This window comes from Nuphar pumila, chromosome 3 (genome assembly GCF_984573655.1).
Source record: "Nuphar pumila chromosome 3, dmNupPumi1.hap1.1, whole genome shotgun sequence".
In the NCBI taxonomy this organism is placed as follows: Eukaryota; Viridiplantae; Streptophyta; class Magnoliopsida; order Nymphaeales; family Nymphaeaceae; genus Nuphar; species Nuphar pumila.
Genome location: NC_143251.1, coordinates 110,342,742 through 110,369,967, shown reverse-complemented (window position 1 = coordinate 110,369,967; position 27,226 = coordinate 110,342,742). Strand labels below are relative to the sequence as shown.

At 39.6% G+C, this 27,226-nt stretch overlaps 1 protein-coding gene across 1 annotated transcript; it reads left to right on the top strand.

Annotated features, from left to right (window-relative positions):
• The first annotated feature begins 2,925 nt into the window (after positions 1-2,925).
• LOC149843280 (uncharacterized) lies at positions 2,926-26,756 on the top strand. Its single transcript, XM_089999693.1, has 13 exons — positions 2,926-3,206; positions 3,305-3,355; positions 3,465-3,618; positions 3,727-3,822; positions 4,870-4,946; positions 7,079-7,161; positions 8,144-8,204; positions 23,003-23,070; positions 23,205-23,286; positions 25,193-25,276; positions 25,353-25,430; positions 26,237-26,356; positions 26,431-26,756. The coding sequence occupies exons 1-13, from the start codon at positions 3,090-3,092 to the stop codon at positions 26,605-26,607; spliced, it is 1,248 nt and encodes a 415-aa protein (XP_089855819.1). The 5' UTR covers positions 2,926-3,089; the 3' UTR covers positions 26,608-26,756.
• The last annotated feature ends 470 nt before the right edge of the window (positions 26,757-27,226 follow it).

Sequence of the window (27,226 nt, the reverse complement as noted above, 5' to 3'; positions counted from 1 at the left end):
CCCATGCTTATCTCTGGTTACCTTGCAGCAAGAGACGCCACCCATGGGTTTCAAACTTGTGATGTCCTGTCTACTTGGTGACATTCATAAGTCGCCCCTACCGGATGAGCGAAGCCCTTATGGGCAAGTTCTGGTGGTTTTATTATGAAAACACACAAATCATGAAAAGTCTAATTTATTTAAGATAAACTCACTTGATTGATAGGAGTGCAAATCTTATATTTAGAGTGGAGATGGATTGGTAAAGATCAGATCTCCAATCAGAATCACAATAAATTCATGCTTTTTCATGTAAAATAACTGGTTCATACTCTTACTTCTGGGATCAAGCATTACAGATGCAGCATAGAACTACGGCTCATATTCAATTGCACCTTTTGCATGAAAATTGGACTTGGGTTTAGATTAGGATAGACTATAATCTGGTTCACATCTGGCAGGCAGGCAAGACAAAATGGTAGGGCACTACAATGAGTCTAGCTAGCTTGGGCTTAGCTGGTTTAAGACTGTTTAAACTTTTTCGAGTAAATGGCTGCCCTTGAGAAGGATATCGAGTTCATTACATATTGACATAGGAGCAAGACACTATCGGGTCTATAGGGTCCATTTGGATTTATTTTTTTGTAATTATTTAGTTTAGATCTTATTTTAATATCATATTTTAGATCTTAATTGACATCATATCTATCTCAAATCTTTATTAGCATTAGGGCTTTTAGAGTTTTACTTTTGTTTGCTACAAATATTCATTGCAAAGAAGTGGAAAGTGAGGTAGACAATGAAATATTCATGAAATTCAGTTATTTTCAATAAATTTCAGTTATTTTGGGGGGCTCATGGATGATCCTGTTGTTCACTAGATCAAATTTACTTCACATATGAAATAGTTAAGCTTGATCAAGCATCTGAGCTTAACTCAATTAACCCGACTAAGCTCAACTTCTATACAGTTATATAAAAGTGGATATTGGGATAGTAGAAAAGTTGTTGAATGAAATGAAGATAACAAGTTATTTAAAAAACAAATGAACAGGATGTTTGGGTTGTAGGTATGATTAAGTGGGTTCAAACTCCTAAATCACATGTCGCTCGACCCACCAAAAATGATTGATGCCTGCAACTCAAAACTTTATCTCACTCACTAAGAAGTCTTTATTTTTTTTTATTATTATTATTATTTAAAAAAAATCAACCCCGCTTGAACAATATCTGAACAAAGATGCATTTTTCTAAACAAGTGAAGTTCAATCAGCCCTTGTTTGTTATAATCCAATACAAGGGAGCTACTAACGTCACCTTGTGTTGGGATGTCGCAAGTTCAAAACCCAATAGTACATTGTATAACTGGTGGTGGTCGGCCTAACCCTAGCTTGACTATTAAGAAAAAAAAGCAAAGTCTAGCTCTCATTGATAAACACTTATAGCTTTAGGGGGTGTCAATGGGTCGGGTTTGGTACCAACCTAGGTGAAACCAGACTTGAACCAGATTTTTTGGTATGGTATCGGGTCTGGACCTGGGTCTACTATAAGAGAAACCATGCCCATAGTGTTGTCAATGTAACTGGTTTACCTGGACACAATCTGAACCAAACCCTATAGGGTCCCAGTATGGTGATAAATAAGAAAACTCGATTAAGACACGGGTCTGGACCCAAAAGTCTGATTAATACCTGAACTCATGTATGGTTTGTGAAATTTTATACTAGACCCGGACCTGACCCGAGTTCTGATTAAGACCCACAAATTTTCATTATAAAAATGCTAAAAAAATATAGATTTATCGGGTATGGTCCTGGTTTGGTTCATGTAATTCTTAGACCTGGGTTCATATCTGATTAGACTCGAGTTCGGTCCTGATTTCATACCCAAAAATCTGGTTCAAGTCTGGTTCCACATGGGTTTGAACCAAACCCGACCCGTTGACACCCCTACATACCCGTATACGATAAGAACTACATAAACGAGACCTGGGCCATACCTGATAAAATAATATTTTTATCACTTTTACATTGAAAATTATGTGTCTTAATCGAAACTCGGGTCGGGTCCAGGTCTGATATAAAATTTCACAACTATACCAGGGTCCATGTATTAATTGGATATTCGGGTCCAAACACAGGTCTTAATCGGGCCTTCTTATTTGTCACAGTACCCTAACCCTGTAAGGGTTGGTCCGGGTAAACTTGACCTGTTGACACCTTATATAGCTTGCCTCCATTTTTTATGATTTTTCAAAAGCTGATATAATGTCGAAAAAACGGTATCTTTAAAGATCACTTATTTTGGTATCATGTCTTTTAGCACCTTATTATTTAAAAAAATGTTTCAAAATTTGTTTTTTAGCACCTTATTATTAAAAAAAAATTGTTTCAAAAAATGTTTTTTAGCACCTTATTAACATGATACAAATATATTCTAATATATTTGTATATATTCTGTAATTTTATTTTTTGGAGAAAATCAAAATTTTCGAATGATCATGAATTTTCCCTTGCCTCGGTTTTCCCATGAATAGGTATGTGAACGGTTCGGATTCAGGTCGGTTTAGGATATTGGCTTAACAGATTCAGATCCAGATGGAAAAAGCTGATACTGAATCCGTTTTTTTTTATGTATAATTGGATTCAGATAACTGTCAGGTCCAGATATCCATCGGATTTGGTATTAAAAATTCAAGACTAGATTCAAATGATCAAATCCAAGTATAATCGGATATGGTTTTAACTTACCGAATTCGACTAAACAGGGTTGGATTCGGTAGGATATCGGATACAATTCAATCTTGACATCCTTACTCGAGAACGAGAACTGTGAGATTGTTCAGGAGGTACGGGACCGGACCCTCACAAAACGGGTCAACATGGGTTTGGATCCACGGCCCTAAACACATGCGAGAAGGCCTATAAATGGACGATGCCCGGCTGCGTCACTCCCGTCTCATCTAGTCGTAGCGATTACCGAGGGAAGAGAAGGAGGCAAAGAATCCCGAAAAGGCAGAGGCCGATCGATCGATCGGTCGCAGAGGGAAGGCGAAGGGGAGGGAATTTAGGGCATCTTGATCGCACCATTGCCATCGGTGCTCGCTCTAGATGGCGGGCCTCTCGCTCAGATGCGGAGATTGTGGCGCCCTCCTGCGATCTGTGGAGGAGGCGCAGGAGCACGCCGAGCTCACCTCCCACTCCAATTTTGAGGAGTCCACCGAAGCCGTAAGCCCTAATTCTCATCGATCGGTTCGCTTTCTTCCGTGGAATCCGTTGTTTTTTTTCTTTCGGTGGCTGAATTTGTTCGATTTTTTGTCATCCAGGTGCTGAATCTGGTGTGTTCGTCCTGCGGGAAGCCTTGCAGATCGAAAATCGTAAGTCAAAGGGAGAATGCATCGCTTTCTTGTTGGATTTGCGTTTTCTTTTTTTGCGTGGTGTTTGTGGTTAGTAAGTATGGTTTTGTTTTATTCGCCGGGATCAAAGGAAAGTGAGCTGCATACGAAGCGTACCGGGCACACGGAGTTCGTCGATCGGACTTTGGAGGCGGTGAAGCCAATCGACCTCGAGGCCCCAAAAGCTCCTGCTGCTGTTGATGATTCCGTTGAGGTTCCTGATCCTGGGAGTAATGAATCAGAAGGTAAAATTTTGACATGTTCTGTTTGCTGGGTAATGAATGTGTGTTGCAGAGCCGAGGAACTGATTAAAGAGTGTCTACTTTGGTTTATTGTATATTCGAGTTATTCAGAAATGGTTGTTCCGGATGTTGATAAAAAATTGCTGGAAGAACTAGAATCTATGGGATTTTTGACTGCCCGAGCCACTAGAGCACTCCATTATTCTGGTGAGTTACTTCTAGGGAAGTAGTTTTTGAATTACTTATTTATTTGAGTAGCTAATGTTTGATGAACTCGTAGAAGCTGATTTCACCTTATCCAGAATGGGAAAATATAGAAAAATCATATTTTTGTTCTGATATTTCTGGTTCCGTGATATCAATTTATACCAAAATAGATGGCGCGGTTGTGGAAAAATATAGAACTGCACATAATTGGAATAACTTGCCATGTCAGAAACTATCCTTCTTAAAATAAAATAAAATAAATGCATCACAAAAGTGACGTGTGTTTGCAGCAGTACTCTGTGAATCTTTGATATTGCATTTGTCATTTTACCATTACATTTATTTTTGAGAAAAGTTTTTGGAAACGTTAGCAGGTTCTTTTATTCATCGTCTGCACTGCCTTTATGTGGTTCTTTTGATAGTCGAGTGATGTTGAGTTTTGAGACCACCCAAAAGATTAAATCTTATGGAGTTGCTGTCTCAACATTTTTAGGGCCGTGACTATAAAATTTGTCTATTTTTCATCTACAATGAACTTTATGAATAATGGGTTGCTTATTTTTTTTTTCAATTAGGTCCTTCCTTAAGTTTCAACCTGATATTCATTGAGTCTCCATCGTTATTCTGGAGCTTGTGAAGCTATTAAGATATCATGGCCAAAGCTAAAGGAGAAAAGAAAGCAGCAGTGCATGTGATGCTCAAATTCTCCTTAAATCACAGTTTGTGAAATATTGCATTGCATAAGTTCTTTCCTCTGCACAGTGACTCAAAGTGAATCAGCATTATTTCATTTGACATGTAGTATCACTGTCTGACAGTTTTGGCAGACATATTGGGACATTTTAGTGCAAGTGTGTTGCTCTTTGAGGTTCTACACTGAAACCATCATATAGCTTATTGCTTCTAGATATTAGAAACCTTGTTGTTAAGCATGAGCATGTATAACTGGAAGCTCTTGCAGCATATAAAATCCAGTATCTATGTTTGTTTTAGTGAACCCTTGTGCGCTTTGTCATGTTTCTTGAACTTGTCTTGTCCTTTTCTTAGGCAATGATGGAATTGAAGCTGCCATCAATTGGATTGTGGAGCATGAGAATGATGAAGACATTGATCAGATGCCCTTGGTATGGTACTTATCTTTTCATTAGAGTTGTTCATAGATGGAATGACATCGTTCTGTCTTTTCTCAAAGTGATCTCATAGTTTGAGACTGTTACCTCCAGATAAAGCATCAATCATTTAGTATTAATCTTGAAAACATTTTACTTTGAAAGGGTTTTACTTTTCATCCTATGGATGGCTATGAACAGGTAATTGCTAGGTGTAAAGTTGGCACTAAATTTTCATGTTAAGATATAGACACTTAACATGTGTTTTGATATGTGATGGTTTCCATTGCGTAATGCACTTTAGGATGTTATAGTTCTTTATGGGAGAGAATTACCTTAGATTAACATTATTTCTTGTTTTTTATGCAATTTACATGATTATTTGGAAGACAAACATTGGAGAAACCACATTTCCTGTCATGTTCAGGGCATTGAAGGGAAACTTGTAACTTATGAATTATTTGTATGGCTAGAAGGATCTCGATTATGTTGGATAAAAGTTGGCCTTCCGTGTAAGTGGTGTCTTTGACCTGCAATCCTTAATTTCTGAGGATGATTCTTTATCTTAAAAGAGAGACTTTTCCAGTCAGAAAAAGGTGAAACTTATATGCATGGTGTTAAAGTTATGTAAAATGCCCAGTGATTAATTCCCATCCAAAGAGAACCATTTGTTAGATTTCTTTAGCTTTTGAAAAGCTGATGCTAATATGGTGAGTCTTTTGTCATTGTGAAGTCTGTCTTATTTTGCGAACAAACAATGGTATGATGAGCAGTCTAATGATGGCTACAAGAGACCCATCAGGCCTACCATTACTAGTATATCAGCAAGGTGATAAGTTTCACTTCATGACTCCTTTGATGATTCAAAGTCGATGGTCTCATGGGCTTTTTTCTTGTTTATATGGTGGTGACTGGTGATTTGATTTGCAATAGATGCCTCAACTAGTTTGCTGTGGCATATGGTCCTATGGATGAGGATGCTAAAACTAAATCAAAAGGATATGTATAGTACAAGTGTGCAATCTTAAAATGAATTCTGCAATCTCAGATGAGTAAAGCTAATAAACTCGTGTATATGCATGAGTGACTTTCTGAGCCATGTACTTTTCTCTACCTTCCTGAAAATTTCTTGTGCTACTGCTGGAATAAGTCTCCGTTACACACATCCATATGGTATCAATGAGTCAAAACTCATAGTGCAAGTTGTCTTTACTCAATTTGACACCGTAGATGTGATCTACATGTTTGATTGGATCACCAGATTCTGATGTATCAACAGGTTTTCCGGCAAATAAAAATTCAACGGCTGAAATCTTTTCAGCTTAAAAATATATATATTTTTGTCTAAAAATCATGATCTAAGGGCCGATCTCCACTAAATCAAATATGTAGATCACATCTACGGTGTCAGATTGAGTCAAAACAATCTGTGCCTATGAGTTTTGAGTCTTTTGACTCATTGATACCGTATGGATGTTGATTCTGGAGACATATCCGCTACTGCTGTATCTTTGCCAATGCCATGTGACATAGTATGCTACCTACCACTAATTTTCTTTATGAGAGCCTCCTTCGTTATTTAGTTACCCAATAAAATGTTGCCAGTTTTAGCGATTGGGTCTGCAATTCTTCATTTTTTGATTGTTTTTCAGCTATCTTTTAGTGGAGTAGAGGAGTTTCTTCAACTTCATAAATGTGTCTCAATTATGTGCTTTTCTATAATTTGTTTCACTAGGCTGTCATGAATGTGTATCTATACAACAACAAACAACAACAAACAACAACAACTACGCCTTCATCCCAAAACAATTGGGGTCGGCGATATGAACCAAAAAAGAAAATCATTCTGGGTCTTCCACATGCATCCTTCTCTTCCAATCATTTCTATCCAATGCCATGTCCTCGGTGAGGTTCAAAGCATTCATATCCTTTCCTATCACCTCCATCCATGTCTTCCTAGGCCTACCCCGACCTCTTTTAACTAATATATTTTCCCATTTCTCCATCCTTCTAACTGGAGCATCATTAGGCCTTCACCGAATATGTGTATCTATATACAAATAAATAAACGTACGTGCATATACTTATGTATGTATATTTGTGTGTGTTAATATATTCTTTCCTTTCATGCAATCTCATATTTTCAGATACCTGTGCATACTGCTAAAGCTGAAACTGCAAAACAAACATTGACTCCTGAGGAAATGAAAGCCAAAGCACAGGAACTGAGGTTTGTACTCTCAACTTAATATTGTATGGAAATATATTGTACTCAGGAAAATGATATAGAGAAGAATGCTGGAGAGAGTACTCATCAAACTTTTCATTTTGGTTTACTAAAAGACTGAAATTTTTGACTATGTTGTGGTTTAGTAGACTGCTTATTTTCTGTGGATTATTTTAAGCTATTGAATTTGTATGAGTTCTCTTTCATGGTTTATGTTTGATGTTTGATCACCCCTCTTTCTCTCTCTCTAAAAAACCATGGTTCATGTCTTTCTAATTAACAGGCATAGTTATCAGATACAAATTCTAATGATTGTGATATTTTCTGAAACTACTGACCTTTAGAGGGCCACAGTAGATGCTGTGAATTTCAGAAAAAGGGTGCTCAACTGCTCATGGTTTTTCGACTGTAGCCAAGAACAATATTACTCCCTGATTTTCTGTGTAGTTTATCTGGTTGTCTGTTAATGTTTTGATTAGTTGGATTGCCTTCATCAGAATCTCCAAGATTCCTTCAATAAGCAGAGAATTCACTAATGAATGAGACTGTTCTAAGTTGATTATCGTGTCCTTTTTATCAGAATGAATCTTCTCCATATGGATGGAAGCATAATCCAGTAGTGGTTTTGGTTGTGTTTTTTTTTTGATAAACGAATCCTTCCTCTGTCTTTGTTTTGTTTTTGGAAGTTCCATTTCTTTGTTTTGTCAAGAGTTGTTACACAGCTATGCCTATGCCTAATGCTGTATGTGTCACATCATTGATCAGCAGCTGATGCATCTTATATATATATATATATATATATATATATATATATATATATATATATATATATATATATTCCTTTTTTCTGTACATGCTGGCGTGGTTCTATTAGAGATATATCGGCAATCCTTCCATTCCTGCTATTGTTTACATCTTCTTTCTGTAATCCTGTAGTTGTACATCTATTTTCTAATTTGAGACTGATAACCTCACCTATTTGTAGGGTACGGGCTCGCAAAAAGAAAGAAGAGGAAGAAAGACGAATGGAGAGAGAAAGAGAGAAGGTATCAGTAATTGGCATTGTGACATTTTCTTTTTGCTTTCAAGAATTGATGTTGATGGCAGGAAATTGGGGTATGCTTCAATGCATTTTAGTGAACTCACCAGAAAAGTGTAGGAATAATAGGGTGAGGATGATGCTTGCACTGGAGTTCTAATTGCTGAAAATAAATTCTTTTAGTTTAATATGGCAGATATCAGGATTTATTTCCTTTAATGGCATAGGTCTGCAGGACCTTCCATCTCCTATTCTTTTCTTATGAAGGGTGATTCTGATTGGTGTACTATAAGATGGTAGAAGGTCTTTTCTTTCATGTGTGTTTTCCTTTGTTTTCTTTGATCAGTTATATTATGTGTTGGATATTTATTGAAGTTTTTATTAGTTTATATTGTCTTTTCCACTTCAGAAAAAAAATCATATCAGTTTAATTTGTATTGGTTTTTCTGTTTATTAAATTAGTTTTCAAACATTAGCTTATTATACGTGCTAAGCTATGCCACGTGGGTACGGGTGTGGGTACGACACGACAATTCCAAAAAATGTGGGCACAACTATATATATTACAAGATATTTCACATAAATACAAATTTCAAGTAATCAAATTCCAACAACAATAAATTAATTTAACATTTAGCAACAAACTAACAGGATTAGTTTACTCAATTTTCAATAACAAGTAAGAATTGAGGGGGAGGGGGCTAGGGTTTATAGTGTCAAGGTGGGGGACAAAAATGACCTACCCCGCCCTTTGACCTAGGTCAGAACACAAAAAACTGTTATTTGGGTAGGGTCAAGGTCGGACCCAACCCAACATGTACCCATACCTGCATCGACATGGGTACAGTGTTAATATATATATATATATATACACACACACACACACACACACACACACACTATTTATGCCATTGCCATGAAATTTGCTTTTTGAATAAAGGGTATTTTAGTCTTTTTTTGTAATAAAATAATATTTAGGGACTGCATGTAGCTCCCTTTTTCCTTTTCTTATTTTTTATTTTTCTTTTTTCTTGTCCTTGACCAAAAAGGCCAAGGACCAAAGAGCTGTTGGGAGCTACCCAACGATCATATTTATGACCGTTGGGAGCTCCCAACAGTTCTTTGGAGCTCCCATGTGGTCTCCCCTAAAAGGGGCCTTTTGTGTCTAAATAAAGGTCGCCCCCCTCTTATTTTTCAAGGGCTTGTAGTAAAATTTGATCAATTAAGGCTGATGTTATACAGTCTTGTGTATTTTTCTTTTTGCCTTATTGATCTTTGTATTGTCCCATAGTGGACTTGTGCATGTGCACTTGAATGATTGTGATCTTGTAAGCCCTTAGTGGCTAGTGTTTTTCGTGTTTCCGCATATTTCATTACATGGTATCAGAGCCTTGTGGAAGATTGCCATCAAGTAATTGTGTTTGTGACAAAAGTCTTGTAAGGGATCATGCTCTCCTCTTCTAATTTCTGCTTTCTTTCTCTCTTGCTCACACAATGGAGACTAAGATTGATCTCTCCTTAAGCTGAAAAAAAATACATGATGTGGGCTTCTGCCATGAAAAACAATCTCAAAGGGAAAAAGCTTTGGGGTTATGTGATGAGTACTACCCTCGAACCTCAACTCAAGCTCACAAAACTAGAAGGAGGTTAAGAGAAAGCCTTAGAGAGAGATGCTTGTGCCAAGGCTATTGAAGATCATTATAAACAAGTGAAAGATTGGAAAAGCAACCATGCAAAAATTCTTTCGTGGTTCATAAACAATGTCGAACTTAATTATGTGCAAACATTGCAAAATTTCGAAAAGCTAATGAAACTTGGTTTTTTATGAAGGGTATGTATATCCAAAAGGATCTTGCAAGAGCATATTTTTTGCAAGAAAAGGCTAAGACTATCAAGAAAGGTGAAATGAGTATCCAAGACTATTATAGTGCTTTGAATCATCCTATCGGATGAACTAGCACTTTTAAAGCCTAAGTGAGTTGCTATTAAAGACGTGAAACCTAGGCAAAACAAATGGAACATGATAGTTTTTTTCAATTCTTATATGGGATTCATCCCGAATTTGAGCAAGTTAGATCTTCTCTCCTATGTAGATCTACTCCTCTTCCTCTAGAAGATGTTATTGCCGAAATCATTCAAGAACAAACTCGTCTTGGTATGAGTAAAAGTTTTGATAAAGTCTTGGCGGTATTTAAACCCAACAATCATGTCAAGACCTATAAGCCTCTATACTTTGAGAGGCAAAATAACTATAATAATAATAACTATAGTGGTGGAAGAAAAATGATTATTTGTCATCATTGTAATGAACTGATTCACATTAAACCTGCTTGTCCTAAGTTGAATGAAACCTTCAAGTATAAGGTTGCTTCCGTTGAAAAATCTAATCTCAAGAAGGAAGAAGGCAAAAGTGGAGCGGATCTTAAAGGCACACTTGGTCAAATATTCATGGCACTTCAACAAATTTTAACGCAACTTCTTCTACATCGGGTGCTGCTATCGCCTCCTTATCTTCTCCCGGTACGTACTCTTGGATTCTAGATTCAGGAGCATCTTTCCATATGACTCCTCATGAGAATGCCTTATCCAATATATGCACTAATTCAAATATATCTTGTGTTTCTATGACCAATTAAACCATTTTGAAAATTAAGAATATAGAAACATTAAATTCTAAAAATTTTCAAACCTTTCTTATTCCAAAAGCTAGAGTTGTTTCCATACTAAATTTAAATCTTTTTTTGGTTTCTCAAATTGCCGACCATGAATGTGAAATATCTTTTTCATTTAAGGGTTACTTTGTGCAGGATCTCCAGCCCGGAAAACAGATTGGGCAAGGCCATAGGAAAGAAGATCTTTATTTTATGGACTCTTTGTGTTCCCTTGCGACTTACAGTGTACAGTTGCGCTTAGAGTCTGTTTTGCTTTTGTTGAGTCTGATGTAAGCTGCCCGGTTCAGGTGAATCAATACCCCGAAGGGGCAGCCCGTATACTTGAACTGTAATAGCCTGCGGGCAAAATTGTGAATGAAGTAAATGCGTTGAGCTTTCTTTTGTTCACCCTCGTTGTGATTGCTTCTTGTGATTGCAATTTCTCTCCCTCTATTCTCTCTTGCTCTCTTGCACTCTGATTACAAGCTTCCGCGATCGGCAAGCGAGCTGACGAGTAGGCTTGCGGCGGTGAGGAAGGACCGTCGGCCGCGCTGGCCCATTGAAGGAAATAGGCCCGTGACAAGTGGTACCAGAGCCCGTTCTCGTGTTGGGGAAGGGACTCTAGAGTCGGTGTCGACAGACACGCCGACAGGCTGTGATTTGTGAGCAAAACATCGTGGCGCCTTATTAACACTTGCGCAACACCAAAGGCAACGCAGTTGCCGAAGCTGAGGAGATGAGTTCACCTCGGGGCCAAGAAGAGTTGGCTGCAACTGTTAACAAGCTGGTGGAAGATGTGACTTCATATGATGAAGCGATTTCACGCACATGTGAATTATTCAATGGATTGAATGATGTGGTGGCGAGCTTGCAAGAGCAGGTGAACTTACTAATGGGGCAGGTCACTTCATTAACGACTACAGTGACCTATCTTGAGTTGAGAAACCGTACGTTGCAGCGGACGGTGACCCTAAATGGCGGAAATGGTGAGAGACCATCAAGGATTGATGTACCTAGACCCGCAAAATTCAATGGTTCTCGCGACAACAAGGCCATTGAGAACTTTTTGTTCAAAGTAGAATACTACTTGGATATCCAGAATGTGACCCTCGAAGATCTGAGGATCAAGGCTGCAGCGGCCTTACTTGATGGTGATGCTATCGCTTGGTGGAGGCGGAAGCGCAATGACATGAAGAGGGGTCAATGTGTGATAGACACCTTTGATGACTTCAAAGTAGAGTTGCGCAACTACTTCATGCCAAGAAATGCGCAGAGACAGGCTTACCGGATGGTTCGTGAGCTCAAACATACTGGTTCGTTGCAATACTATGTCAGAACGTTCCAGAAGCTTATGTTGGAGATACCTAACATGCCAGAAGACGACATGCTCAACTGGTTCATTGTGGGACTTCAGCAATGGGCACAGTCTGAAGTGGAAAGGAGCAACCCCCGTATTTTGGAAGATGCATATGTGGCGGCTGAGCGCTTAGTTGACACTCAGCGCAAGCCTTTCACCCCATCAATTAAAGTTGGGAAGAAGCCTGACCACGGAGGCAAGAAGGATGAGCAGCGCAATGATAAAGGTGAGGCGTCGACACGCCATCAATCCGAAAAGAAACAGAACTTCACAAAGCATAACAACAGCAACAAGGGTGCGGTTGTGACATGTTGGTTCTGCGGCGATAGACATATCGTCAGGCAGTGCCCAAAACGCCTTGTAAAGGACGACGGGCAAGCCAATGCTGCACGGGAAGAATGCAGCGATACTGAATGCAGTGACACTAAGACCATGCAACCAAGGATGGGGGCCATGCGATCGAGTAACACAGCTAGAAGTTGCGCAGCTAAGAACATGCAGGTCAGTAAGGAACTTATGTATGTAGAAGTCATTATGAATGAAAAGTCTACTTCAGCAATGGTAGACTCGGGGCCACACACAACTTTGTCTCGCGGGAAGAGGCAGAGCGGTTGGGCTTGAAAACTGGGCCAAAGCAGAGGACTATCAAAACAGTAAACTCTGAGGCCAAACCCATCCTTGGTGAAGCAAGAGATGTGGCTACTCAAGTGGGGAGTTGGGTCGGCAAAGCCAACTTCTCTGTGGTGCCCCTAGACGATTTCAAGGTGATTCTGGGTATGGAGTTTCTGCGAAGCCAGAATGTTATGATGCTGCCAAAGTTTAACACGTTGACGATTATGGGGTCAGACTTGTCACACACAGTGCAGTGCATTACGCAGAAAGGCAAGTCTTCAGTGTTATCGGCAATACAACTGAAGAAGGGTGTCGCAAACATTCTTAGTTGCAGTGCGTGCAGATGAAGGGAAGGTAGAAGCAGCAGTGCCGCCGACCCTAGCCCCACTATTGGAGGAGTTTCGGGGGGTGATGCCCCCGGAATTGCCAAAGCGTCTTCCGCCAATACGCGAGGTCGACCACAAGATTGAGTTGACCCCGGGAGCGAAGCCTCCTGCAATGGTTCCATACCGTATGGGGCCAGCTGAGTTGAAGGAGCTGCGCAGGCAGCTAGACGAGATGTTGGACGCAGACATTGTTCGTCCATCAAAAGCTCCATTTGGTGCCCCGGTCCTTTTCTAGATGAAACATGATGGCTCCAAACGGTTATGTGTGGATTACTGTGCTTTGAACAAGGTCACGGTGAAGAATAAGTACCCATTGCCATTGATAGCGGAATTGTTCGATCAGCTAGGTAGTGCCCGTATCTTTTCCAAGCTAGATCTGCGATCGGGTTACTGGCAGGTGAGGATTGCCGAAGGTGATGAGCCGAAAACAACTTGCGTCACCCGCTATGGTGCTTACGAATTTCTAGTAATGCCATTCGGGTTGACAAATGCTCCAGCCACATTCACGACTTTAATGAACCAGATCTTCTACCCTTAGACAAGTTTGTGGTAGTCTACCTGGATGATATCGTGATCTACAGCAGCAACATGGAGGAACATGTTGAGCACTTGCGAACAGTGTTTCAGGTGCTGAAGGAGAATGACCTCTGTGTCAAACGAGAGAAGTGTCTCTTCGGGCATGAGGAGATTAGCTTCCTTGGCCATGTTGTGGGGCGTGGTGTGTTGCGTATGGATGGGCAGAAGATAAAAGCCATCCAGGAATGGGTTTCGCCAAGCAAAGTGCCAGAATTGCGGTCATTCCTCGGTTTGGCAAACTATTATCGGCGTTTCATCGAAGGTTATTCCCTCATTGCTGCGCCCCTCACAGATTTGTTAAAGAAGAATTGGGTATGGCTCTGGACAGGAGCGTGCCAAGATGCCTTCGATGGCTTGAAGAAAGCCTTAGTGAGGGAGCCAGTGCTGCGACTGCCTGATCATTCGAGACCTTTTGAAGTCCACACTGATGCCTCAGACTTTGCCATTGGCGGAGTTATTATGCAAGATGGTCATCCGATCGCATATGAGAGTCGCAAGCTGAAGGATACAGAGAGGCGTTACACAATGCACGAACGTGAGATGACTGTCATTGTGTATTGCCTCAGGACCTGACGGCACTACCTTTTGGGTGCCGAGTTCGTCGTCAAGACGGACAATGTGGCCACGAGCTATTTTCAGACACAAAAGAAGTTGACGCTTAAACAAGCTCGATGACAGATGTTTTTGGCTGAGTTCGACTTTGCCTTGGAGTACAAGGTTGGGAAGACCAATGTTGTGGCGGATGCCATGAGCCGTAGGGCTGAACTGGCAGCTGCGCGCGCGGAGTCTTCTGAAGTGCATTTGGAGGGTGCATTGCTGAGCCGCATCCGCGAGGGTACGCAGCAGGATCCGACCGCACAACACCTTGTTTCTCTGGCGCAGGCAGGGAAGACTCAGCGATTTTGGCTACAGGATGACCTCCTCGTAACAAAAGGGGGACACATCTTTGTACCACGGTGGGGAAGTCTTCGCCGGGAGCTACTCAAGGAGTGCCATGATACACTATGGGCCGGCCATCCTGGTCAGGAGCGGACCTTAGCACTCCTTGAGCGCGGCTACTGTTGGTCGCAGATGAGAGACGACGTTGAGGGCTATGTGCGGACATGCCTCATCTGCCAGCAAGATAAGAGGACAAACCAGAAGGCTGTCAGTCTCCTTGAGCCTCTACCAATTCCAGAACGTCCTTGGGATAGCATCTCCATGGACTTTATTGTTAGTCTGCCGAAGGTAGAGGGCCTCAGTTCTATTTTGGTTGTGGTGGATCGTTTCTCAAAGTATGCCACCTTCATCCCAACTTCCAAGGAGTGCCCTGCAGAGAAGACTGCAGAGTTGTTCGTAAAGCATGTGGTGAAGCACTGGGGCATACCAAAGAGCATTGTGAGTAATCGCGATGCTCGCTTCACGGGCAAGTTCTGGCGTGAAGTATTTCGGCTACTTGGCTTTGAGTTGCTGTTTTCAACAAGCTTTCATCCGCAGATAGATGGACAGACAGAGCGTATCAACGGGATATTGGAGCAGTACCTTAGGCACTTTGTTAGTGCGAATCAGAAAAATTGGGTGAAGCTCCTTGATGTGGCACAATTTTGTTATAATCTGCAGAAGAGCGAGTCTTCAGGCCACAGTCCGTTCGAGATAGCCACGGGGCAGCAGCCACTGACCCCGCACACTCTTGCCACACAAGAAAAGGGAAGGCCATCATTCACCTATCAGTTTGTTCGTGACTGGCACGAGCAAAATGAGTTGGTAAAGACATTCTTACACAAAGCGGCAAAGAGAATGAAGAAGTGGGCGGACAAACACCGTCGGCCCGCAGGGTTCCAAGTTGGGGACCAAGTGTTGGTGAAGTTATACCCTGGTCGCACAGGCATCTTCGGTGGGCGGCACCGCGGACTACTCAGAAAGTATGAGGGACCCTTCACCATCACAAAGAAGGTGGGCAAGCTGGCATACAAGCTGGAGTTGCCCCCAGACTTCAAGGTGCACCCGGTGTTTCACGTGTGCAACCTCAAGCAGTTTCATCCAGATGATGGAGACCCGGAACGCAGTGTGTTACAACGCGCTCCCATCATGCAGAGGGCCCTGACAGCACAACGGGCCGAGAAGCACCTCAGTCAGATCCTTTGCCACAAGGTCAACTACTTGGGACAAACGAAGAAATACTTGATGCAGTGGGAGGAAACATCAGAACCAACGTGGGAGCCTGCATTTCAAATGAATAACCGCTACCCGACTGAAGTCAGGGCTTACCACAAAACAGATGGCGCCGAGGACGGCGCATGATTTGAAGGGGGGAGCATGTTCCCTTGCGACTTACAGTGTACAATTGCGCTTAGAGTCTGTTTTGCTTTTGTTGAGTCTGATGTAAGCTGCCCGGTTCAGGTGAATCAATACCCCGAAGGGGCAGCCCGTATACTTGAATTGTAATAGCCTGCGGGCAAAATTGTGAATGAAGTAAATGCGTTGAGCTTTCTTTTGTTCACCCTCGTTGTGATTGCTTCTTGTGATTGCAATTTCTCTCCCTCTATTCTCTCTTGCTCTCTGATTACAAGCTTCCGCGATCAGCAAACGAGCTGACGAGTAGGCTTGCGGCGGTGAGGAAGGACCGTCGCGCCGCGTTGGCCCATTGAAGGAAATAGGCCCGTGACACTTTGTCTCTTCCTTTAAAATCATTTTGTTCTTATGTCCAAGATAAGGGTATTGAAACTTGGCATAAAAGACTTGGACATCCAAACTATTCTAAAATGTATCCTTTTCTTTTTGGAGACAAATCTTGTAATAAAAAATATAAGACTTGCAAAAATTGTATTCTTGGAAAAATGAAATCTATCCCATTTTCAAATAAAATCTTTGTCTCCGTAAGACCTTTTGAATTGATGCATTCGGATGTATGAGGTCTTTCTCCTATCATATCTAAAAGTGGTTACTTGTATTATGTGACTTTTATTGATGACTTTACTAGATATGTATGGGTTTACTTAATCTTAAGTCAAAAGTTTTTTCCTTCTTTAAAGAATTTTACATAAAAGTTAAAAATCAATTTCAAAGCAATATATCTATTTTTAGATCGGATTCGGGTGGAGAATATCTATCAAATGAATTTCAAAACTATCTAAAACAAAATAGGGCTTGCCATCAAAGATCTTGCCTTAAGACACCACAACAAAATGGGCTATCGAAAAGAAAACATAAGCATATAATAGAAACCGCTAGAGCTTTACTTATTTCTTAAAATATTCCCCAAAACTTTTGGGCCGAAGCCACTTTAACTTTCACTTATTTGATAAATCGAATGTCATCATCCACTTTAAAAAATGTTTCTCCTTATAAAAAACTTCTAAAAATAACATCCAATTTCAATCGTTTACGAATTTTTGGTTGTGAATGTTTTGTGCTTGTATACAAAAGAGACAAGTTATCACTAAAAGCAATTGGATTTGCTTTCATTGGATATGGTGAAAATAAAAAAATATATAGATGTTTTGATTTCAAAAATAACAAATTTTATGTTTTCAAAGATGTAACATTCTTACAAGATGAAAATGGTTTTGAAGAGTATGATAAAAGGGAATAAATAAACTATATGTTTTTATATGAACTCTCTCCAAGAGAAAATATACATGCTAATAATGACTTTAAATAATCATGAAATTATAGATGATATCAATCATGAATACTCTAATATTGGGACATCATCGAGTAGTGATGACATCATTAATAAATCTCCTAAAAATATTCAAGTTTATATTCAGCGTAAACAAAATAAACCTACTAGTGCCTTAGAAAAATTTTCTCAATATAGTGAACCTATAAAAGAAACTCCTCTTAGAAGATCTGGTAGAGAATCTATTCCACCAAATAGGTTTGTCTCTTACGAGTCATTATCATCCAATTATAGGACCTGCCTAACAACTTTACATTCATATCACGAGCCTTCACATTATAATGAAGTTAAAAATATTCCTCATTGGATTGAAGCCATGAACAAAAACTTGGAAAGTAGTTGAGTCACCTTATAACAAGAAACCCATTGGATACAGATGGGTCTTTAAAGTTAAAACCAAGAGTGATGGAATTCTAGAGAGATATAAAGTAAGTTTCGTAGTTAAAGGATACTCTTAAGAATATGAAATTGATTATAGGGAGATTTTGCATCCGTAGTTATAACGACTAGTGTTAAGACTCTAATAGCCGTTGTATCAACTAAAAAATGACATATATACTAATTAGATGTTAAAAATGCTTTTCTTAATAGAGAACTAAATGAAGAAATTTATATGAATCCTTCGTCAGGATTTGATATTGAAAAAGAAAAATCTCTTAAACTCTTAAAAGCTTTGTATTGTCTTAAGCAGGTGCCCAAGGCTTGGTATGATAGATTCAGTAATGTTATGATTAATTTGAGTTTCTGTTCATGTTATACTGACACTGATCTTTTTGTTAAAAGTACATGTATTGACATAGTTATCCTTCTACTTTATGGAAATGATATGATTATAATAGTGAACAACAAAAAGGGAGTTACAACAACAACAACAACAACAACTACGCCTTCATCCCAAAACAATTGGGGTCAGCGATATGAACCAAAAAAGAAATTCATTTTGGGTCTTCCACATGAATCCTTTTCCTCCAATCATTTCTATCCAACGCCATGTCCTCGGTGAGGTTCAAAGCATTCATATCCTTTCCTATCATCTCCATCCAAGTCTTCCTAGGCCTACCCCGACCTCTTTTAACTAATATATTTTCCCATTTCTCCAACCTTCTAACTGGAGCATCATTAGGCCTTCGCCGAATATGTCCAAACCACCGTAAACGATTCTCTCGCATCTTATTTTCAATGGGTGCAACACCTACCTTCTTACGTATCTCTTCGTTCCGAATCTTATCTTTTATTGTATTTCCACACATCCATCTAAGCATCCGCATCTCAGCTACACTCATTTTTTGAATATGATGTCTCTTGGCAGCCCAACATTCCGTACCATATAGTAAAGCGGGTCTAATAGTCGTCCTATAAAACTTTCCCTTCAACCACAATGGCATTCTACGATCGCACAGCACTCCAGTAGCACTTTTCCATTTCATCCACCCAACCTTTATCCTATGATTTACATCTCCATCAATTTCTCCATACTTTTGAATGATGGATCCCAAATATTTGAAATAATCATTCACCGGTATATCTTGCTCACCAAGCTTCACTACACTCCCATCACTACTTCGTTGCTTACTAAACCGACATTCCATATATTCAGTCTTACTCTTACTCAACTTAAAACCTCTAGCTTCCAATGTCTGTCTCCATAATTCTAACTTAGCATTAACCCCAGCTCTAGACTCATCAATCAAAACAATATCATCAGCAAACAACATACACCACGGTACATTTTCTTGAATTGATCTCGTAAGCTCATCCATCACTATCGCAAATAGGAAAGGGCTTAAACCAGATCCTTGATGTAACCCAACCGTTATCGGAAAATTGGTTGTCACCCCTCCACAAGTGCGGACATTGGTTACTACTCCTTCATACATATCTTTAATTATACTAATGTACTTGAGAGAAACACCTTTCTTCATCATCGTCCACCAGAGAACGTCCCTAGGTACTCTATCGTATGCCTTCTCTAAATCAATAAAAACCATATGCAAATCTTTGTTCCTCTCTCTATATCTTTCAATAAGTTGTCTAAGAAGATGTATAGCTTCCATAGTTGATCTTCCAGACATAAAACCAAATTGATTCTCCGATATCATGACAACCTTCCTCAACCTAGACTCAATCACCCTCTCCCAAAGTTTCATAGTATGACTCATGAGTTTTATACCACGATAGTTTGTGCAATCTTGTATATCACCCTTATTCTTATATAAAGGCACCAAAGTACTCTTCCTCCACTCATTAGGCATCTTATTTGTTCGCCAAATCAAGTTAAAAAGATTTGTCAACCATTCTAAACCTTTCTCTCCCAAGCATTTCCAAGCCTCGATAGGTATACCATCTGGGCCAACTGCCCTTCTTGATTTCATTTTCTTCAAAGCCTCTGCAATTTCTTTCTTTTGAATCTTGCGCATGAAGTCACGATTTATCTCATGAAAAGGAATGGAGAAGTCTCCAAGATCTTGAGCATGACTATCATTAAATAGCTTATCAAAATAATCTTTCCATCTCTCCTTAATCTCCTCATCTTTGACTAAAACCCTTTGCGTTTCATCTTTGATACATCTAACCATACCCAAATCCTTCGATTTCCTATCTCTCATCTTTGCAAGCCTATAAATATCCTTCTCGCCTTCTTTGGTATCCAACTTGTCATAAACCTCCTTATATACCTTAGCCCTCGCGTTTCGAACAACTTTTTTAGCTTCCTTCTTTGCTATCATATACTTCTCCAAATTCTCATTATCACGACTCTTACTTAGATTTCTATAACACTCTCTTTTAACCTTAATAGCTAATTTGACATCCTCGTTCCACCATGATGTATCCTTACCTAGTGGTGCACCGCCTTTAGACTCACCCAATACCTCCTTAGCTACTTTTCTCATACCACCCGCTATCTTATTCCACATTGATTCTGAATCCTCCTCGAGACACCAATCAACTTTCTTAACTACCTGCTCTACAAACATTCCTTGTTTAGCTCCTTTCAGTGCCCACCACTTAATTCTAGGATCTATCCTATTTCTATCCCTTTTGCGGCATTGTCTAATTCTAAGATCTAAAATTAAGACTCTATGTTGTGTAGCTACACTTTCTCCTGGTATAACCTTACAATCGATGCAACAACCCCTATCTCTCTTTCTAAGTAGGAAAAAATCTATCTGACTCGTATTAACCCCACTTTTAAATGTTACTAGGTGAGACTCCCTCTTCCTAAACCAAGTGTTTGCTAAGATCATATCATAGGACAAACAAAAATCTAAAATCCTTTCTCCACTTTCATTTCTTTTTCCTATACCATAGCCTCCATGGATATTCTCAAATCCATCCCTACTAATGCCTACATGTCCATTAAGGTCACCGCCGATGAAAAGCTTTTCTCCATAAGATGTCTCTTGTACTACTCCATCTAAATCTTCCCAAAATTGATGCTTAATGGAATCATCTAAACCTACTTGAGGTGCATAAACACTAATAATATTAATAATATCCGTACCTAATACTAATTTAATAAGTAAAATTCTATCACCCTTCCTACGGACCTCAACTACATTATCTATAAACTGACGACTCATAACAATCCCTACTCCATTCCTATTCCTATTTATTCCTGTATACCAAATCTTATATCCCCAAGGTTCTATCACTTTAGCTTTCTCACCTACCCATTTGGTCTCTTGAAGACATAAAATATCAATCTTTCTCCTACACATAACATCTACTAACTCTACCAACTTACCAGTTAAAGACCCTATGTTCCAAGTGGCTAACCTAATTTTATAGTCTTGGACTAACTTCTTTACCCCCACCCGTCCAACAAAGTGAGGGAACCCTTGCCTATTTGACACCACACCCGGGCGCCGGTGTGACGCGTCGCTTCTGGGCGACGACCTAGCAACCCTTGCACATTTATCACTGCCTCCGGGCCTAGAGAGTACAGCGCGTCGCTCAGTAGGGAACGCCCCAACGAAATTCTCATATTGGTTCATTTTCATAGGATATGACAAAGTTTTTATGCTGGCTGTCACAGGCCTACCGCAACCCTCCTCCTTTATCCGGGCTTGGGACCGGCAGTGTATAACTACACAGGCGGAGTTAGTAATGTTAAAAATGTTTTAAAAGATAATTTTGATATGTCAAACTTAGGATTCTTAAGATATTTTTTAGGAATTGAAGTTGCATACTCTTTCAGAAGGTACATACTTTCTCAAATAAAACTTGTGATAAGAAAGTAGAAACTCCTGAAGTAGTGAATGCTAAATTAAGAGTTGAAGATGGACTCTTCTTGAAGACCCCACACCTTACAAACAACTAATTGAATCTCTCACTTATCTGTCTATCACCCGACTAGATATAGCTCATGTCGTTTACTCTGCTAGTCAGTTTCAACATGCTCTTACAATGATACAAATGAGTGTTGTATTAAGGATCATCAAATATATCAAGAATACCATAACTAAAGGGCTCTTTCTATCTTCATCCTCATCTTTAGATTTACTTGCTTATAGTGATGCTGATTGTGGAGGAAATTCGAATGATAGAATCTCAACTACTGGTTTTTGTATTTTTTAGGAGATTCTTTGATTGCTTGAAGATGTAAGAAACAACAGAAGGTCTTATTATCCTCTACTGAAGCAGAATAAAAAACTATGACAACTACAACTATGAAACTTGTATGGTTAAGAAATCTTCTCATAGATATGGGTGTTGACGTCTCCAAACCTTCGAAAACATGTTGCGATAATAAAAGTGCAATTTACATTGCCAACAATCACACATTCCATGAGTGCACAAAGCACATCGAGATGGATTGCCATTATGTTTGTGATGAATTCTTAAGAGGAACTATTGAGTTGCCTTTTGTCACTTAAGAATTCCATCTTGCAGACTTTTTTACTAAAGCTCTTGCTGCTCCACGTTTTCTGTTATTTCTCAACAAACTTTCGGTGTTTACACCGTAAATTTGAGGGGGCTGTTAAGATACACATTATTTATGCCATGTAATTTGCTTTTCGATTCAGGGATATTTTGGCATTTTTTCTTGTAATAAAATAATATTTAGGGACTGCATGTAACCCTTTTTTCCTTTTCGTATTTTTTATTTTTTTTGTCCTTGACTAGAAAGGCCAAGGCTCTTTGGTCTTTGACCAAAAAGCTATTGGGAGCTGCCCAACAGTCATATTTATGACTGTTGGGAGCTCCCATGTGGTCTTCCCTAAAAAGTGTCTTTTGTGTATAAATAAGGGTAACCCCCTCTTATTTTTTCAAGGCTTGTATTAAGTATTTGATCAATAAAGGCTTATATTTTACATTCTTGTGTATTTTTCTTTTTGCCTTATTGATCTTTGTATTGTCCCCTAGTGGACTTGTGCATGTGCAGTTGTATGATTGTGATCTTGTAAGTCCTTAGTGGCTAGTGTTTTTAGTGCTTCCGCATATTTCATTACATACGGCAGGTGCATTGACGTGTCTATAGGTACTATGTGTTTTTGCTAGTAACTATCTGGAAAAGGCTTTTTACTTTTCTCAATCTGAAAAAGTGCTGTACTCTTTCAGGAAAGGATTCGGGCTGGAAAGGAGATTTTGGAAGCAAAACGGATTGAAGAAGAAAATGAAAGAAAGAGGTTATTTGTTAGCTAATGTCATTTCTCTCTCTCTTAATGATATCCTCTGTAGTTGTTGCCCTGGGGCATTTAGAACAAGCTCTTAATTATTTGCAGTATATATGCTACTGGTTCTTACAATTGCTTGATGTTAGAATTTTGGCATTGCGGAAAGCAGAAAAGGATGAAGAAAAAAGAGCAAGGGAAAAGATTCGTCAGCGACTTGAGGAGGATAAGGTGCTTCATTATTTCTGTCATGATCTTTAATTCGGTGTTTCTGCTTCCATTGCTTTCTAGTCATGTGCATTTTGTTTATTTATTTAACTTAATTTTTTTTTCAGAGTGAAAGGATGACACTGTTCAAGTGTCCATTCTTGCTTGGTTCTTGTGAAGAAGCTACTTTATTACAACTAGAATTTTGGGCTTCCACTTGATTGGAGCATAGCTCTTAGCTTTAGCTACAGGAAAAATTTGTGGCACTAAAGTCTAATTGATTCTTGATGCTAAGCTTTAATAATGCTGCTTGATTCTGTTGAATACCCATGGAAAACAGTTCATCATGTTGATCCATGTTAGTTCCCATGAAATAGTTCTGATGGAAGTTAACAATATGATACTTTTCAGATATATCGAGATAATGTGGAAGTCCTTTATCTGGTTAAGCACTTCTGTATAAAATCCACAAGTTGGTGCTAGTGCAAATCCTGATGCCGTTGTGTTTTTAATGTTGAACCTCATCTATATTTTCCACCAATTGAACTCTTTTTCTTGGGGTGTATTTGAGAGCCGCACAAAATCAAGGGATCTCAAACACATCCTAAGACATTGCTGTTTGTTGGGACTTGGGAGGTGTCATTTTCACATTAAACAAATTTGATAATGACCTGTCAAAACCATGTTATCTGTAGACCAATGCCACTCTCTATGACGAGATTTTGTTGTATCCTATTTGGTTTGGATATGGGTCCCACTGATTCTTCAATTGAAAAATTCAACCTTTGCTTTTGAATCTCTTGTACTTCATAATGTTTCATATATCAAGATTTTATCCCGGAGGGTTCAATAGTGATGGCTGGAGGGTAAAGTCTAGTCCTTGTAGTTGAAGGGCTCTTGGTTCTAGATCCCTACTCGGGGGCTGCTTTCTTTCACAAAGATCCCAGAAGTGTGGGGACAAAGCATTCCTAGAATAGGTAGGCCTTAATTTTTTTTTAAACCTGTTCCAAGGGCTTCAGTTGACTACATGTTTGGAATTTGTCTGCAAATAGGTGTATCATGGGCTCTTAGTTTCCTGCCTGAGGTCCTTTATCTTCATTACAGGTGGGCATCAGGTCGGGCTTCCCTAGGCCTGGATTTGTCCCATAAGAGTATGACCACAAGCCTGGGGAAATCCCTAAACTGTGGCAGTCCATCGTGGTTCTTATCAAGATTGGGTTGGGCCAAGGTTTTCTCTGGGCAACTGCCAGGACCCAGGCCCATGTGTATGTGTCATCATGTCAGGCTCAAAACTTGTCAGACTGAGCTCCACTTTAAACAAATTATACCATACTGAGCATTTACTGGTTGATCTGGGTTCGACTATGTTTAATTGGATCTCATGCTGCAAATGTAGCCAAAATCTGGCCCATGCTGATCAGGGTATCTGATAGCACATTAGTACCCAACCCAATGTCCACCATAGTCTTCCTCCTGATAGTCATGTCTATTGAAATTTGCAGGATCGATCTACTAGGCTTGTTCCACAAGATGCTTCTTTTCTTATGATTCAAAGGAAAGTAGAGATGTTTTCTTGATTCTTGGTCTGCCATCAAATTGAGTTCTTTTCACTAACATTATAAGATTATCATGCCCTTTTGAGAGGGTTTCTCTTGGACATATGGTGTCAATTTGGATCTTCTGAACAGGTTAATTCTAATTATCCAAGATATAGATATGAAATGCTTGAATTTTCACAGCATAATTCATTTGCAAGTATTTCCTTTTGCGCACATGCGCAAATGTTTTATCCGACCAGGTTACCATGTGTATGGGCATAGCTGCAGATTTTGATCCATTGATATGCTTAGGTTTTGTAAGACCATAAATATTTGTACCTAGGTTTTGTTTGCCTGATGCTGTCTAAAAGTCAGGCATCTATGTGTGACAGGCAGAAAGGCGACGAAGACTTGGATTGCCTCCAGAAGACCCTGCTACAATAAAAGCTCCTGCACCAGCTGTGGAGGAAAAGAAGGTATTATCTTCTAATTTGTTTGTACGGTAATTGTGAGTTACTGAATTAATATCTCTGTTCTGAACAATATTGGTAGAGTTCATTGCCTGTGAGACCTGCTTCAAAAGCAGAGCAAATGAGAGATTGTCTGCGGTCCCTAAAGCAAAGCCATAAGGTAATGCAGCTGTTGTTAGCTTGAATTTCTATTTGGATAGCATGAGATGTATGTTATAGAAGGCAGAAACTAATACATTGTAGTTGAGTGATTAGCTTGTTGCGCTAGGCTTACAGTAAATTCAGTGTCTTTAGATATGTGTTTCCCTCCCTCGTGATGGTGGACTCGTGTTGCCATGGCCAGGGGCGAAACTTCATATATAATTGTATGCTGCCTTGCAAATAAGAGCAATGTAGATTTTCTTCAGCAGAAACTCTTTTTGTGTTTATTTTCTGGACCTGGAGTTTTTTCTTTTTTATAATCCTATATCTTGTATGGCCAACTGCTGACCAAACGGCAAGCAGTGACCAGTCTACTGATTTTCATTCCGAGGATGCAGCTCCTTACTTTCACTGACTGTTGACATACGTGGATATTGATTTGGTCTACTACGTGTTTTATGTTAAATGGAGTAAAATATGGCATGCATGGATAAAATATGCACAGGCACATTTGCTTGTGGAGACTGTATATTGGAAACTTGGTTATGTGGTGGTGAGCATCCATTCAGAAATGTGTCTGTGGAGCTGGGGGTTTCTGCAAGTAATCTTGCGACGTCTGTATCTCCTGCAAGCATCTGCATAATCCAGTGAATGTTAGAGTTGCTGTTTGGTGTGTGTGTCTCGCCCATTTAGTTCTACCGACTTAGTGATGAAAACAATCACCCTATTCTCATGGTTGAAAGGACACAAGTCAGCTTGTTCAAAGACGGTATAAAAGTTGGAGTTTAGCTTGTTCACCCCCTATTTTTGTCTCTTGTGGATCAGGAAGAAGATGCCAAGGTGAAGAGAGCCTTTCAAACTCTGCTAACATACATCGGTAATGTCTCCAAGAACCCAAATGAAGAGAAGTTCAGGAAGATTCGACTTACCAACCCTTCATTTCAGGTATGCTGACCCTGCTTAAGCTGAATTTGGCCTATGATTAATGATTAATAACCAGTCGTTGTCATGCTTATCAGGAGAGAGTCGGGAGTTTAAAGGGAGGTATCCAGTTTCTTGAACTCTGCGGTTTTGAGAAGATTGAGAATGGTGAATTTTTGTTTCTTCCGAAGGAAAAGGTGGACATGACGATACTGAACACTGCAGGATCAGAGCTAAACTCTGCCATAGTGAATCCTTTCTTTGGAGTTCTGTAAGGTAGTTTATCTCAAGATGTACCCGAGAAGTTATATTTGTATGGAAAATAATGCATCTGTTAGAAATGGCATCCATTTCCCGAGTATTGTGAACTATGCAATTTGTCCCAGGCACAGGAAAGTCTGTTTTGAAGCCTCCGTTTCCAGTACTTTTGATCATCACTGGTAAATCTCTAGACGAGTCGGGGTTTGGTTTGATCGAGTTTCTTGCTGAATCCTACATGGCCTAACTATAATTGGGCGCGGACGATAAAAACCTTGCTGCACCTGGACCCAACTAGCTATTTGCTTTTTATCGGATGGGATTTTAGGATCTGTTTTGAAGGGTTCACGATTACTGATTATGAATTTATGATGAAAATTCAAAAGAAGACCTTATATTGATTGGATATTAAAATGTTTAGATCTTAAATATGAGCTGGACCACAAACATTCAATCGTTTTACATTTGTGCTATAAATGCAAACATATCCGCAAGCTAGTTGATTTTGCACGTCCATCTTAAGATTTACACAATAATATCTAAATTAGGCAAAAGTGTTGTTCAGGCTGGGAAATGAGATTGAGTCGTGCCCGCGGCTCGGCTTGGCCAAAGACAAACATGAGCCGAGCCCGAACA

Excerpts from the sequence above, each read along its gene's own strand:
- LOC149843280 (XM_089999693.1), top strand. The coding sequence starts at position 3,090 with ATGGCGGGCCTCTCGCTCAGATGCGGAGATTGTGGCGCCCTCCTGCGA. Across the intron at positions 8,205-23,002 it reads TGGAGAGAGAAAGAGAGAAG|GAAAGGATTCGGGCTGGAAA; the intron begins GTATCAGTAATT and ends GTACTCTTTCAG. Across the intron at positions 23,071-23,204 it reads GAAGAAAATGAAAGAAAGAG|AATTTTGGCATTGCGGAAAG; the intron begins GTTATTTGTTAG and ends GCTTGATGTTAG.